At 41.3% G+C, this 16,631-nt stretch overlaps 1 protein-coding gene across 15 annotated transcripts in view; it reads left to right on the forward strand.

Moving 5' to 3' along the window:
- FAM168B (family with sequence similarity 168 member B) overlaps positions 1-16,631 on the forward strand; it is a 108,642-nt gene that overhangs the window by 75,853 nt on the left and 16,158 nt on the right. For 11 of the 15 annotated variants that reach the window (XM_059684371.1, XM_059684379.1, XM_059684382.1 and 8 more), the window contains 4 exons: positions 8,348-8,490; positions 8,615-8,792; positions 10,433-10,557; positions 10,960-12,352. In XM_059684371.1, coding sequence (XP_059540354.1) covers positions 8,348-8,490; positions 8,615-8,792; positions 10,433-10,545 — 434 coding nt within the window. In that variant the 3' untranslated portion in view covers positions 10,546-10,557; positions 10,960-12,352. Of the gene's footprint in view, positions 1-8,347; positions 8,491-8,614; positions 8,793-10,432; positions 10,558-10,959; positions 12,353-14,697; positions 15,356-16,631 lie in introns of those variants that run through there. The other 4 variants (XM_059684375.1, XM_059684376.1, XM_059684380.1 and 1 more) reach the window with 4 other exon arrangements.

The raw sequence follows: 16,631 nt of genomic DNA on the forward strand, positions 1-16,631 counted from the left end.
AATGATAGCTTTGCTGGATAAAGTAATCTTGGCTGTAGGTTCTTGGCATTCATCACTTTGAATATTTCTTGCCACTCCCTTCTGGCCTGCAAAGTTTCTGTTGAGAAATCAGCTGACAGTCGTATGGGTATTCCCTTGTAGGTAACTGAGTTTCTTTCTCTTGCTGCTGTTAAGATTCTCTCTTTGTCTTTTGCTCTTGGCATTTTAATTATGATGTGTCTTGGTGTGGTCCTCTTTGGATTCGTTTTGTTTGGGGTTCTCTGTGCTTCCTGGACTTGTAAGTCTATTTCTTTCACCAGGTAGGGGAAGTTTTCTGTCATTATTTCTTCAAATAGGTTTTCAATATCTTGCTCTCTCTCATCTTCTGGCACCCCTATAATTCTGATGTTGGTATGCTTGAAGCTGTCCCAGAGGCTCCTTACACTATCTTCGTATTTTCGGATTCTTTTTTCATTTTGCTTTTCCGGTTGGGTGTTTTTTGCTTCTTTGCATTTCAAATCTTTGCCTTGATTCTTGCGCTCCTCTGGTCTGCTGTTGGGAGTCTGTATAATATTTGTTATTTCAATCCGTGTATGCTTAATTTCTAGTTGGTTCTTTATCATAACATCAAGGGTCTCATTAGATTTCTTGAGGATCTCCGTAACTTTATCGGCAGCTTCTAGACAGTTCTTGAGAGACCTTAAAAGTGTGGTTCTGAACTCAATATCCTCCATTGACAGTTTTGTCCTGTTTCTTTGTCTCCGCATTTTTTATGCTTTCTTGGTGCACCCCCTAGTGGTCTTTGTGCGCAGTCTTGTTGTAGTTAAGCCTTGATTGTTGTAGTTAATACTAGGGGGATTTGACCTCCAGGCCAACTCCACATTCTTTCTTTAAGAATTTGCTAGAGGTGGGAAGCAACTAGCCCCTTCCTCCATTAGAAAGGCGTAGCTAGCTTTTTTAATTAACAAAGGGCCAGTTTTTTACTGGGCTACTTAGATTTTTATAATTAATGTATTTCAATAATTTTTGAGATTCAAATCCAATTATTATTTTAAGGCATTTACTTTGGCAAATTTTTGTAACAGAGACAATTTTACTAAATCTTCTTTTGGAGGTCTTAAAGTTAACTTTGGAACAGCCTTCATTAACATTTCAAAAATCACTTTATTATGGAAAAATACCAATCTTGTTGCTAGAACCAGCCTGCATTTCTTCCCTGGGTCAAATTCGCCATTTTTCTTAGGAAATAATCAGTCTTGGGTTTTATCCTGTACATTTGCAAAGAGATTCCAGCTCAAAACTCTAAATGTCCAAAAACAGGACAGTTGCACGCATTAGTTTTAAGCCAGCTTTTCTCTTTACACGTGCACAGAAATCCCAGACCCATTTTTAAATTTTGTAAAACTTTTCAATTATGAGGAACTTTAAATTAGAATACTTGGGGAGGAGGCGTCTATATTGGATCGCCATGGGCTCCCTTTTTCCCTTCCCCCACATCCTGTTTTGGGAGAAGTTTCAGCAAATGACTCAGATGGTGTATTTTTCCCAAAGTCATGCTTAAAAGAAAAAGACATTTTAAATTTTTTCCTATTTTGCTTTCCAATGTTATGGCTAGCACCCAAGGTTATCTTAGCCAAAATTTGGTTATTATAAGATGTTCTCTGGTAATTTTTAAATAAAGCTAGTCTTTTTGCGGGCGAGCCGATAGCTCTGCCCTCTCCTGCCTCCTTTGAATCTCTCCGCACCAGGGGTGGATTCAGCAGCAGGGTTTCATTTCTTATTACAGATTTCAGATTCCAAATACAAATTAAGATTTTAATTTGGACAAGAAACCACATTGAGGTGACCATGGCACTCTTTTTTCAGCCTGATTTAAAAGAGTACCCTTTAATATTCCAATTTCTTTATAATTTGGCCTTTTTGCAGAGGTGATTCTATTAACGGAGAATTAAACATTTCAGGATTAGGACATGGAGGTGGAGGGAGCCATGAAGGCCATTCCTCCCATTTTTTCTTCTCTTTTTGCTCCTCTTTAGGAGCGGAGGTTGCAAGGGGAGGAGCTTTATCCTCCTTGGCCTCTCTTAAAGGCTCTAGCAAATGAAATACCATTTTCCACAAGGGGAAACAATTTGGAGGCAAGTTTTTTCCCTGCTGCTGACCTTTTTTTCAAGCTCTGACTAACTTTTTGGCAAACATTCAAGATCTAATGTACCTTTTTCAAGAAAACAAGGGTTATGTTCTATAATAACATGCAAAAACTGTAAGAGATTACCTTCTAAAATTTTAACTCCTTAAGCATGCAAATCAAAAGTCTATAATAAAGTTTTTTACTTTTTTAAAGCTGAATCTACTTTTTTTAAGCTGAATCCTGCCCTGTTAGCCTGGTTAAGGAAAACGTTCCCATCCCGCTTCTAGATCCAGACTTCTGCAGCTGATTGTGGGCTTTTGTGTGTGGTGAAATATCCCCCGACCTTTACGGTGAATTTCCCTACATTTATGGTGAATTCTTTGTTCCCCACCTTTCCGGTGAAACTTCGTTTTTTCTGCTCTAGCGAAACCTTCACTTCCAGATTTCCCGTTGGGCACCAGATGTGGTAAATGTTTCCCTCCACGTCCCGCGTGGTTCAGGGTTCAGGATCTGGAAGAGGAGCCGCACACAAATGAAAGAGAAGAGACAAAAGATAATTTGGGAATATTGGGGGACCAGGCGGGCAAGTCCAACTTAAGGAGAAGGACTCCCCCCCCCCCCCGCCCCCCTCAGGCCGAGCCAACCTTTTGTTGGTTTGGGATACACCCATAGCCCTTAGGCAGGCAATTTCCAGTAACAGGCAGACTAGCCCATCAGCAAGGATTTACATAATAATAAGTGGGGAAGTTGCTTCAGCTACCATTGTCTGGACTAACAATGGGTGCACAGCCCTGACCTTTGCAAGGGCTTCAAGGATCACCAGCCTTCCAGGTTCCTTGTCTATACTTCTCTGCCAGTGAAGACAATAGGTGGTTTCCCACAGAGCTGGGATTGCCTGTGGCACTGTGGCTGGGAGGCTGAAGTCATGTATGTTGACTCTGAGGTAGCCAGAGTCCTAGTGGTGGGAACAGGGTTGGAGGTCACACCTCTGCTGTTCCCCCAGTTCCTACTCCTTTATGTGTTTCAGTCCACATTTTCAGCTGTACAGATGCGTGGATCTTTCCAATGTCCTGGTGTGTTGGGTGAGGAGACTTTGTTGAGTCATGGATGCTTTACTTGTTACTGATAGAAGGGGAGAGATAAGGGAGCATCTCATGCCACCATGATGCTACTGTCACTACCATGCATAATTCTTTTTTAAAAATAATATTGATGGACACTTAGGTTGCTTCCATAGCTTGGCCATTGTAAATGATGCATCGAACATATGGATATATATACCTTTTTGAATTAATGTTTTGGGTTTCTTCGGATAAATATCCAGAAGTAGAATTGCTGGGTCCTTCGTTGTCTCTTGGTATAGCCTTTGTCTGTTTTGTCTGGTATAAGTATTGCTACCCCAGCTTTTTTGTTTGTTTGTTTCTATTTTCATGAAATATCTTTTGCATACCTTTACTTTTAGCCTGTGTCTTTCGATCTGAAACAAGTCTCTTGTAGATAGCATATGTTAAGGGTCTTATGTTGTTATTCATTCATCTGCCATATGTCTTCTGATTGGAGACTTTAATTCATTTGCATTTAAAATAATTGTTGATAGATATGTATTTATTGGCATTTTATTCATATTTTCTATCTTTTAAAAAATTTTATTTTCTTAAAGAAGACTTTTAACATTTTTTGTAATGCTGATTAAGTGGTGATGAATTCTTTAGCTTTTTCTTTTCTGGGAAGCTCTTTATCTACACTTTGATTCTAAATGGAGCTTTGCTGGGTAGAGTAATTTTGTTTGTGGGTCCTTGCTTTTTCATCACTTTGAATATTTTTGCCAAGCCTTTATGGCCTGCAAAGTTTCTATTGAGAAATCAGCTGACAGTCTTATAGAAGCTCCCTTGTAGATAACTAACTGCTTTTCTCTTGCTATTTTTAATATTCTCTCTTTGTCTTTAAACTTTGGCATTTTAATTATGATGTGTCTTGGTGTTTGCCTCTTTGGGTTCATCTTGTTTGGTACTTTGTGCTTCCTGAACTTTTATGTCTATTTCCTTAACCAGGTTAGAGAAGTTTTGTGTCATTATTTTTTGTTTGTTTGTTTGTTTTTTGTTAATCCTCACCCAAGGATATTTTTCCCCATTTATTTTTAGAGAGAGTGAAAGGGAGGGGGAGAGGCAACAATCACCTGGTATTTGTCTTTCTCTGTCTGACTTATTTCACTCAGAGGGAAACATCACTGTAAGAGAGACACATTGATTGCTTGCTTCCCACACACACCCCAACTGGGGCCAGGGATCGAGCCTGTAAACCAAGGTACGTGTCCTTGACCAGAATTGAACCTGGGACCCATCAGTCCATGGGCCGATGCTCTAACCACTGAGAAACCAGTTAGGGCATGTCATTATTTTTTTTTTCAAACAGGTTTTCAATTTCTTGCTCTCTTCTTCTTCTGGTGCCCTCATGATATGAATGTTGGTAAGCTTGAAATTGTTCCAGAAGCTCCTTACACTATCTTCATTTTTTTCGTTTTGTTGTCCTGAGGGGTGTTTTCTTCTTTCTTACCTTTCAAGTCATTGATTTGATTCTCTACTGTGATTCCCTCTAATGTAGTCTTCATTTAAGTTAGTGTATTCTTCATTTCTAACTGGATCTTTATGTTTTCTATCTCCATTTTTATGTTTCCTATCTCTTTATTGAAGTTCTCACTGAGTTTTTCTACATTTTCCTTATGTTCAGTGAGTATCCTTATAACCAGTGTTTTGAGCTTTGCTTTTGGTAGATTGCTCGGTTTAATTTTGTTTAGCTCTTTTTCTGAATTTTTGTTCTGTTCTTTCATTTGGGACATGTTTCATTTGTGTTGTTATTTTGGCTGCTTCCCTGTGTTTGTTTCTGTGTATTAGGTAGAGCCTGATTGTCAGTGGTTCTCAACTTTCTGACCCTTTAAATACAGTTCCTCATGTTGTGACCCAACCATAAAATTATTTTCGTTGCTACTTCATAACTGTAATGTTGCTACTGTTATGAATCATAATGTAAATATCTGATATGCAGGATGGTCTTAGGCAACCCCTGTGAAAGGATTGTTCAACTGCCAAAGGGGTCACGACCCACAGGTTGAGAACCACTGCTGTATGTCTTCTAATCTTGGTAGAGTGGTCTTATGTAGATGGTGTCTTTAGGGCCCAGTGGCTCAGTCTCCACAGTAATCCGAGCTGGGCACTCCAGACTGTGCTCCTTATGTGGGTTGTGTGCACCCTCTTGATCAGCTGTGAGGACTGGCTGGGACCACTAGAGGATCTGCTGTGCAAGGGCCGACCCCATGGAGCAGAACTCACTTCAGTGGGGCTTAGGTACCTTCTGAGTCCACCCCTTGAGTATATCTCTCATGGAGATGGTTTGGTGGTGCTTTGATGTGGTCTGAAGCTGTCCACCTGGTGTGCTGGCTCTTGGGCCTCCTAATAGTTGCAGTCCAACGTCAACTGCTGCTTGTGCTCTCCCCAGGGCCACCTGGCATGAGCTACAAAGCATTCTTTAGATGGTTGCTATTTGTGCTGGCCTTGGAGGTGCCCAAGATAGGCCAAGCTACAAACCAAGTTAGGCTGCTACTTGTGTCAGGTCTGGGGCCACTTAGAAGAGGTATGGAGTACACAGAGGCCAGATGGTGCTTGTTTGAGAGATTTTAGGAAAATCTGCTGCATGAGCTAAGACAGGCAGTTGTAAGGAAAAGCCACTGGGAAGGGTTTGGGTGGGCCAGCAAGTTGGATGGGGCAGGGTTGCAGGGAATCACCAGGTTGTTGGAGATTCAGATATCACGGCCTTCTGCGGGCTGTGTGGGAGGGCTCAGCAAAGAAACAATGGCTTCTGCCAGCACTTGTTTTTGTGGGGAAAGCTGCCCCTCGAACCCTTGCCTTAATGCCAGACAATTGAGTTCCTCCCCGTTTGTCCCTGGCACTTTTTGAGCTTCTGCTCCAGCGCTGGAGCTCATACTGCATGAGTTCAAGTAAGTCCCTGCACAGGCTCTTTAAGAGGAACATCTGGGACTTCAGGAGCCCTTTGTCTCACTCAGCTACAACCCTTGCAGGTTTTCACAGTTAGAAATTATGGGGACTTCTCCCACCACTAGGACTCCTTGCTCCACAGTTGAGATATTTTTCCTGATTTTTACTAGGTGTACCAGTTAATAATGCGTATTTTTTTTGATAGATGGAGTTACACATATGGTGATATATACGGGATTTGATATGTATGCTATTTTGTTGTATTGACAGCAAGCTTCAAAACTTCATGTCAAATTTGCTGAAGCATCATAGATATTTTTATGCTTAGAAATGTTGAATTTCATGCCAAAAAAGAACATTTGTGGGAAGTTTTAATTCTTTATTTTGAAGAAAAAGTTATTGTATACTTCAGGAAGCTTATGGTGAACATGCTCCATCTCAAGATACTACTTGAGAACGCTGGTTTAAATGCCTTATAAGTGATGATTTCTATGTGAAAGACAAAGAACGTCCAGGTCAACCGAAAAAGTTGGAGACCAACAATTACAAACATTATTGGATGAAGATGCATGGAAAAATCAAAAACAACTTGCAGAAAGATTAAACGTTGCTCAGCAAACAAATTCCTATCATTTACAAGCAATGGGAAAGATTTTAAAGGAAGGAAAATGGGTGCCACATCAACTGAACGAAAGACAAATGGAAAACCAAAAAGTCATCAGTAAAATGTTGCTTCAACGGCCCGAAAGAAAGTCTTTTTTGCATCGAATTGTGACTGGTGATGAAAAGTGGATTTGTTTTGAGAATCCCAAATGCACAAAATTATGGGTTGATCCAGGTCAACCATCAACATCGACTGCAAGGCCAAATCGCTTCAGAAAGAAGACAATGTTCTGCGTTTGGTGGGATAAGGAAGGTGTGGTGTATTATGAGCTTGTAAAACCAGGTGAAACCGTTAATACTGATTGCTACCGACAACAAATAATCAATTTGAGCCATGCTTTGATCGTGAAACTATCAGCATGGGCCAGAAGACAGGGCAAAGTAATTTTGCTTCCTGATAACGCACCATCACACACTTCAAAACCAGTTCAAGACACATTAAAAGATCTTGCCTGGGAAGTATTAACCCACCTGCCCTGTTCACCAGACCTTGCTCCTTCAGATTACCATTTGTTCTGATCGATGGCACACACACTTTCTGAGCAGCACTTCAAAATGTACAAAGAAGTGGAAAATTGGGTCTCTGAATGATTTGCTTCAAAACAAGAAAAGTTCTATTGGGACGGTATCCACAAATTACCTGAAAGATGGGGGAAATGTGTAGCTGGCGAATGGACATTACTTTGAATAAAGCACTTTTGATGTTTCTCTTGAAATTATCGTGTTTTCTTTGATTACAAAATCCACCATTATTAACCGGTATACCTAGTAACTGCTGCATGTGGGTGTTGGACCAGCCTGTTCAGCATCTTCATCCCTCATAGCAGTCTGATGTAGCTTCTTCTTTATGTCCTTAGTTATAGGACACCTGTCTGTTCAGCTAGATATCAGGTGTTCTGAGTGATAGTTCTGTAGTTTAGTTGTAATTCTTATGTTATTGTGGGAGGTTTCAGTATTGAGTTTACCTACATTGCCACCTCGACTGGCAGCCCATGCTTATTTCTTCAAAACAAATTTTTATAAGTGAAATTATGGACCTAATGCCATAGTATGCCCCAAGAAGGCTGTACCAATTTATATTCCATCAGGATGGGTGTTTTTTCCCTTTTCCTATGAGTGTACTTAAAAAAAATTATTTTATTTCAGAGAGGAAGGGACAGGGAGAGAGAGATAGAAACATCAATGATGATAGAGAATCATTGATCGGTCACCTCCTGCACACCCCACTCCAGGGATTGAGCCCACAACCTGAGCATATGCCCTGACCAGGAATCAAACTGTGACCTCCTGGTTCATAGGTAGATGCTCAACCACTGAGCCATGCCAGCCAGGGTGAATGTACTTTCAGAATTACTTTTTCCTTCTGTTTTTATTCTTTCTTCCAAAGTGACTCCCACCCTACACACACATTCTTATACATTAAGTAACGAAGTCAGATCTTAGTGGAGCTCATATGGAGCCACAATGGTGTCATATGTTGTTTGGTCAGGGCTGGAAAACTGAGTCGCTTGTCACTGTATACTTGGTTCCTTCCTTTTGTCTGGCAAATGTGGATTTGTGAAAAGTTCATTGGGCTTCTTTGTTTTAGGTTACACTCCTGGCACACCTTATAAAGTGTCCTGTTCCCCCACCAGTGGGGTGGTGCCACCATATTCATCCTCCCCCAACTCATACCAGACTGCTGTATACCCTGTGCGAAGTGCCTACCCCCATCAAAGCCCATATGCACAGGTAGGCCTTGGGTGCACTGTGAAGCTCTTGATACTGTTCTTGGCACTGTATATGTAGATCCCATCTGGGGTCTTACCCACTGGGTGTAGAGTCCTGTTAAAGTTGTCGCTCTTCCTCCCCACAGCAAGGCACATTCTACACACAGCACCTGTATGCAGCACCCCCTCACGTCATCCACCACACCACAGTGGTGCAGCCCAACGGCATGCCGGCGACAATGTACCCTGCTCCCATCCCTCCTCCAAGAGGCAACGGGGTCACCATGGGTATGGTGGCTGGGACCACTATGGCCATGTCGGCAGGTGAGTCGACTCTGGATTTCCTGTTCTATGGTGGCAGGAGAGCTGGGAAGGGAGAGCTCACTAATACTCTGACCCCTGGCCTTGATATTTTATGTCTAGAAGTGTGTGGAAGGACATATTCTTTTGAGATGGAATAGCATATTATATTTTTCTTTTTTTCTCCCCCTTTCAGTTGACACAAGACAGGAGTGGGGGTTAGAGTAATAAATCATGAACCAAGTACCCTCCTGTAGAGTATGACTGTATGGCACTCTCTGAATTTCAGAGGGCTACTTTGTTGCTGAGTTGAACCGTTTGACAGTAGGAACTAGGAGTGACCAGATCTCCTCTGTGAGCATCTCCTCTGTGACCAGATCTCCTCTGTAAAGCAGAAGGGCAACTTTATATTCTGGGGGATTGGACCTTTTAGTATGGGTTCTTTTGCAGGCCAAATTGTCTGTCTAGGAAAGCTAGTCTTGTGTTAATTGACATCACAGCTACTTGTAGAAATCCTTTGGCATTCATTGACTTTATTTCCCAAGGAAAATAAACCACTGAGAGATGCGAACCCTGGCTAGGATGGACACATCTACCTGGAGTCCTGGCACCTCTGTGGCAGGGGCCAGGTACACACGATGCACTTGGTTGTCCAGGACTGGGATTAAAAAATATATATATTGTTCCCTCTATGTTTTCTAAACTTTACTTCAATTAAGAAAATCATGCCAGAGAGAAAGGTGTTTCTTCTTAGTCTCTATTTTATTTGGTTTTCCCATACTTATCTTTGAAGGCAAAAGAGATTATACTTTCTGTCATGTACATGTTTGTGACAGGTAGATGGAAGGGAAGACAGGTCTGGGATGAGTGTGGGCAGGGAGACAGGAGAGTTAAGAGAGTGAAGGCTGTTATTTTTGAGGTAGTGCTTGTCTGCAAATGGACTCAGATAATCGCTGCCTTTTCTTCAGGTTAGGGAAAAATACATTTAGCTTAATGTACTCTGAAGTTTATATGGTTTGGAATCTCCCTCAAATCCCTCTCTTCTGTTTATTTGTTTCATATTAATAATTTTTAAGGGTACAGTTCAGTAGTGTTAAGTATATTTACACTGTTGTGAAACACCTCCAGAACTTTTTATCTTGCAAAACTGAAGCTCTGTTCCCATTAAACAACTTTTCTTTCCCCCTGCCCGCCAACCCCTGACACCAGCATTCTTTCTGTCTCTATCAATGACTACTCTAGGATCTTCAAATAAGTGGAATCATACAGTATTTGTCTTTTTGTGACTGGTTTTTTTCACCTAGCATAATGTTCTCAAGGTTCATATGAGTTGTAACATGTGACAGATTTCTTCCTTTTTAAGGCTGAATAATATTTTTATTTTGTCTTTTATCATCTGATCCACAAAGATAATTGAGTGTGTTTATATGAAAGGAAAGCATAAAGGTTTCCACAAATGTATTACCATTATGAGCTTTCTGTGTTTATACATCTTTGAGTAGTTCTTATATAATCAGAGTTCTGACAGCAGTCAAGGTCCAAGGCCCTTTCCCTCTTCCTTACCTCCCTCCTTGTCAGAGGCAGCATAAAGTTGTGTAGTGATGATGTAAGGACAGCCTTGACTGTGGGCAGTGCTACCTGCCACACACTCCTCTTTCTTGCAGGTACCCTGCTTACTGCCCACTCCCCAACTCCTGTCGCCCCCCACCCAGTCACTGTGCCCACCTATCGGGGTCCAGGAACGCCCACCTACAGCTACGTGCCCCCTCAGTGGTGATCACCTGCAAATGTAAGTGACTGGTGAAGCCCCTAGGTTGGCTCTTGACTAAAGTGCATTTTTTTTTACCAGTGGAGAATGGCAAGTCTACCATAATTTAAGCACTAATGAGAAAAATGCTACCTGACTGTTCATCCAAGTGTTTAAATTTTTGCTCATATTGGGTCTCTACAAAGTAGAAAAAAGAAGGAAACCATTGAGTACTTGCTATACTATGTTTCTTGTACCCGCCTCCTGCAAAATAAGTAGTATTCCACTTGTATTGGAAGCCTCTGTGAGGTCCACGGGTATCAGGAACATTTTCTTTCTGCTGCCCTTTTTGGATTTCATCCTCCTCTCATTGAAATGCCTCCTTTTCATAGCAGCAGTGCCAGAGGAGCTCTGTGATTGTGTGTCTTTCTCCCTCCTGCCCAGGTTTGAGGATGGAGCTGTGCAGTCACATCCTGGATATTCCACAGCTGGTGCTGCAGGCCTTGTGCCTTCAACCAGGACTTTCTCTTCTTAATGCTCTCGACACTTAGCTAAATACTACTATGGTCCAGCCTTGCAGATCTCAGCACCATTAGTCTCCAACTAACTATGGGTTGGTCTTAAAGCAAGTCATGTTTTGGGGCTGCCTGGCAATTTTTTTTTAGCTAACTGTAATGATGAAAAGAGAGTATTAATGTATTCTGAAATCATATCTACTTGAATGCATGTTTAAAAAAACAAAGCTTGCTCAAACTACCTGCAGTGATTGATGCAAAACCATCATATGCAAAATCCAAAGGAATGGAAAATATTTTATAACTTGTATCACTAATGCAGTGTTGTAATGTATGCAGAGTCTTAAAGATGTAAGTGTTAAAGTGAATTTCTTCATAGAGCATCTGAAATCTCTTAAGTGATTCTTCATCCTTTGGGGTTGATGTAGGTTGCCAGTTGGAAACATGAAATTTTAGTTTTTAGCCATCAGTTTATTTCATACTGATTGCACTGGGAGAGAGTTGTAGGGTCTGGGAGAGTATAGGGTGGGCCACAGCTACTTGGGGTAGCCAGGTTAATGGGCATCACTATCTTTTCATTTAGGCTTGCAGGGTCAGTTTGATGTAGACATTCTTAAAAGATTATCATGAGAGACTAGAGTTGTATGGCCAGTACATTTAGGGGCAATTTGCAGTTTGTCCATCAGCAAACCAGTATTCTCTGGATTGCTATGTGAATTACCATTAAAAGCTCTTTACAGAAAGAGATGCTGTTTTCTATATCTTTATTGGAAAAGCCCTATGTAGAATTAAGTTATTTTCCTGGGATGGAAGATAAGTGAAATAAACAGAAAAACTTGGAGGAGGTATTGTTCTCTTCTTGATTTAGTTTAGAAAATCATTTCCCCTTTTTTTTCTTTGCTGAGAAATATTTGTGTTAGCTGAAAATATATGTAGGCATTGCTGTTCTTTCCCCCACAAAGAAGGGTAAGATTTCAGCTGTGTGTTCTGAAGAAAGTTGTATATTTAAGAACTATTAAAAAGGGAACAAAACTTTATTTGAAATTGGGTGAGGCTGCCACTATGTTTAGGCCTATCCACTTGATGGAGACAATCCTCTGAGACCATCTGGAGACAGGTGTGGGGAGGTCTGATGTCCATTGTCTGTGAGCCTCTTTTGCCATCTCTTCTGGCAACTGAGAGCACTCAGCACAAAGCAGGTATAGACAACAAAGGGTCAGGCAGCATCAAAATTCATTTACCTGCCAAGGATTATTATGGAATGGATTTTGTGGTTAAAATATAAATATTGTATATAAGAAATTGAGGAATTTTTTTTTTTTTTTTTGAAAAACAACAACAACATGGGTTCAACTTATATTTATGGGAGTTAGTCTGTTCTCGGATAGAGTCAGAGGGAGTGTGAGGAGAGGTTTTGTCTACTCTCAGCAGTTTGTCAGGCAGGTGGAGGAATATGCCCCTGTTCTACCCCATCATTGTTTCAAGTGCTGTGTGCTTTGGTTGGGAAGGGGAGTCTACTCTTCTTATGTCTCTGGCAACTAGGTCAGGGCTCTAATTTTGGTTAGGCTTTCATCCAGATTGGTGAGTGGGACACCTCACCCCTGAGCCTTTGGTAATCTTATTTTTTATAGTAAGTATTCTTTGTAACTTTTTTCACATTTTATTTTATAATAAGTTCAGGAATATTTTTACATGGATCATGTAAAGAAAAGATTTCTTATTCCTAATACCTGTTAACATATTGTGTCTACTAAAAAGAACTTTAAATTGCTTCATAAGCACTTAACCCGTGTGTGTGTACAGTTTGTGCACACTTCTTAAAATTTGTGTTGTAATTCCTTCTGTATAGTGGATGGTTTGTAATATCAATAGGTTCCAGGTACAAGTAACAGAAAACTCAGTTTCCTCAAGTTAGTGTAATTAGTTGATAGGAGAAAATGTGATTTTAGTGTATGCTTTTAAAATGCCCCAAACAAAAAAATGGGACTACACACACACACACACACACACACACACACACACACACACTCTACCTAGGGATGGAGACATTTGAAATCAAGAAGAATCTATTAGAAGTTATATAGGATGTTTCTTCAGGCGTACTTGAGACTTAGGGTGAGTGTTTTCATGAGCACTAAATTAAATGGTGTTTTCAAGAGAAAGCAGAATGGGTTTCATTTCCCCCCATTTATATCAATATCATGACACTTTCCCCCTAATTTTCTTTTTAAACCTTTTCCCTTTTGTCAAGTTGAGCTGAGAGACTTTATCAGATACTTTTGTGTTACGGAATATACCTTTTCAGTTGAAACTATCAGGGCATCAGCTATCAAATATGGGTGAAAGGTAGACCTTGTCTAGTATGTATGAATCTGGACTTATGAATAGTAAAAGTATTATAGGTTGTAATTTTAGCAGCGCTTTAAATTCTTTCTAGTAAAATTAATTAAGGAATAAAAGTCCTGTTATAAACTTGCATAATTTGATATCTAAAGCACAATAGTGGAACATTTAAAGAAATTTTGCTTCCTAATTTGAGAGCCTTTTAGCTGAATTATAGTTCTTTTAGAAATTGAGACAGGCAAGCAAAGGATCCTAATTCCTATAAACATGGACATCATCATGGATATTTAATTTGTTTTGTTTTTACAGCCTCTTTCCTAAAGTTTAGGAGGTCCGTTTCTCTGCTTATGGAAATGCTCTGGACTGGATGACTGAGTGTTTAGCAAGGAGCAAGCCATAATCCCATTAACTTGCTGCCTCTGAGAAGGGAGGATAACATCAGGGCCAGGGCCATTTGTGATAAAACAGACACATAGGTACTTCCAGAACCTTTTATGTTTCTTATGATAAATCTTTACAGAGCCTTCTTGTTGGTGTGGTTATTAGACTTACCAGTTGCTATTCTGTGACTTTCTCGTGTACAAAGCAAACATAGTGTTTACAGGAGATTGAGGAAGGTCCTAAGGCTTTGGATGGGCACCTGGTTATTAAGCATCCTGTCCTTGCCAAGCTGGGCAGACAATGCCTGGCTCTCTAGGGTAGCATCATGACTTTAATAATGAGAGGAAATATATTCTTAAGGCACTTTGGATATGCAAATATCTGGCAATGTCGTTCCTTTATGTGGGTTTCTGTGAGTGTGCCTGCCAGTGATTGATTGTGGAAGGGTGGTAAACACAGGCCACATCAGTAGTGGAGCCTGCTTTAAAAAGGAAACCCAAATTTCTCCTGTCCTTTGGAAACAGTATTACTCGGACCAGTTAGGCCACCTTCTCTCCATCTGGCAGCTGGGTGCCTCAGTCATTGCTAGCCTGAGCATTGCCCATATAGGACAGGACACCTATCTGACACCCTCCATTGGTTGCAAGGGTGGTTTAAGGATGCATGGCTTGAGGTGAGAGGCAACTTCTGGTCCTTCTCTGGTGCTTTCTATGGAATGGGGATAATCTATAAATAGGAATGTGGTTGGCTTAGGGAAAGGGCAGGCTGTTTAGCTCTCCTCTCTGACACATTTCAAGTATGTGTGTGTGTGTCCATCTGACTTGAGCAGACTGCAAATGACATGCTTCAGAGGAGGGTCTGATCTTTTCAGGTAGAAAGTTACAAGTTGATCTTAGATGTTTCAGAGAATTTATCTCTTTATCCACTCTATTCACTTGAACAGAAAACCTGTGGATGTCATCACTTTATAAAAGTCCCCAGGACTAAAGTCAACTCACTTGGGACAAGGACAGAGGAGATGTGGACATCTCTATCCAGGGAACCCGAATGAACTATGGGAGATGGTATTCTCCAGGATTTGTACGTTGGAGATGATAGGCAGCTCATCTCTGCCTCCTGAGCCCTGTTGGAGTCTCCCCAGGTCCTTGTGTAGATGAGTGAATAGTCAAACTGGATCTGAGGCCAGCACTCTTGTGCACCCTGCAGGATTGTTCTGACAGCCACTTGAAGGAGAGGCACCAAGGAGCCACATTGGTTGTGACTGACCAGGAAATGGTTCCTTTAAAAAAATTTTTTAAAATCATTTCTAAATACTGTTTTTTAGACTGTTCTCTTGGTACATTTTTAAATTTACGTCAGCATTGTCTCCCAGTGTTAAAGGCATCCCTCACCTCTGCATTGAACTTAGATGTCAATCAATACAAAGGAATGGAATGTCCATCCTGATCTAGTTCTATTGTCTGTAAATTCATACTATTTTAATTTCTTATGCAATCTGATAAGTAGATGAGCTTAGATTTAAAAATATTAAAAGCACGTTTATTGTAACAAGAGCTATGTATTAACACTGCAGTTTTGAATAAAGATTGACTTGTGTTGCATATTATGGTTTTCATGATTTTTCCCTGTAGGTTTTGTCTCAAGGTGGTTTACCTGCCTGGGAGGTGGTGTAGTTTCTCTAAAGTTAGGAAATCCAGTGGTTTCGAGCAAAAGCCCTGTAGTGCTCAGCTGCTTCCCAGGTACTCTTGACCTTGGCAGTGTGTAAGGGTTTGTGGAGGCCACAAGTTGTGAGGACTGTTTCCCTAGGTGGGAAGGGGGAGGAAAGCCACCCTCATTCCTCTTCTTCTGGTCCTGTAGCTCAGGTCCTCCTGGGAAGACACATTCTTCCCCCTTTCACTAAGGAAGATGCTGAGACACAGAAAGATTATGGACTGCCTGTTCCCCTAACACATTTGCTAATTTCAGCTAAATATAAACTCTGAGAGCAGTCAGGGAGGGAGTGGGCTTCTAGGCCCTAAGGGGAGAGAGGGGCTGAGCCAGCCATACCTCACTTGGACAGCTCCCAGTGGCCCTGAGCCTCTTTCAAGTAGTTAGCCTAGACACTTTAGCCTCTTTTCACTAAAACCGTGAGGCATGAGCTCAACTAGGTGAGGTCCTACTCCCAATTCTGGGTGCTACTGGGATTATTTACTCCAGGTTAAGGAAAGGTGGGCATACAGAGGAGAAAATGCATAGACATCCATAGAAAACAAGGGCTGGCAGCCAGTTTATTTTTTACAAGTTTTTTTTATGAAATTAAATGTAATGTTTGGCTTGGAGAAGGTAGAGTAGTACAAGTGACTACATGCTGCTGAATTCCCATGGGCCAGAGGGGCTGCTTGGCACTTTGCACCCACAAGCCAGGCCCTGGATGTACTCATGGGCACCCTTCCTTGGGGTGGGATGTAGGCTTACCCCTCCCACCCACATACTCACTGGCTTTTGGGTGGACAGGTCAGTCCTGCATGCTGGGCTATAGAACTCAGTCCTTATGGCTTCTCATGCTCACTTAGGGTAAGGCAATCTTCCTGTGTCACTAACAATTCTTTTTCTCCATTTTGAAAAACAAAATACAAACAAAAAAAATGGAACCAGGTTCTGGAGTCAACACACAGCTACATGTGGACATACCCTGATAGAAGTTTGCAGTTGATTATAAACACATTACAAGTGAAGAGAGTGTCTAGAGAGGAACTGGGAGACAAAATGGATGGGCTCTGGGGCCATATGCAGAATACCCAGTTCCCACCCTCCAGAGATGTCAGCTGCCTGGCACCATCAGCTGGAGGCCTGCAAGGAGAATTGGAGGGCAGAGGGGCACACAGCCCAGTTTTCCAA

The sequence above is a fragment of the Myotis daubentonii genome, chromosome 2 (genome assembly GCF_963259705.1).
Source record: "Myotis daubentonii chromosome 2, mMyoDau2.1, whole genome shotgun sequence".
NCBI classification, from domain to species: Eukaryota; Metazoa; Chordata; class Mammalia; order Chiroptera; family Vespertilionidae; genus Myotis; species Myotis daubentonii.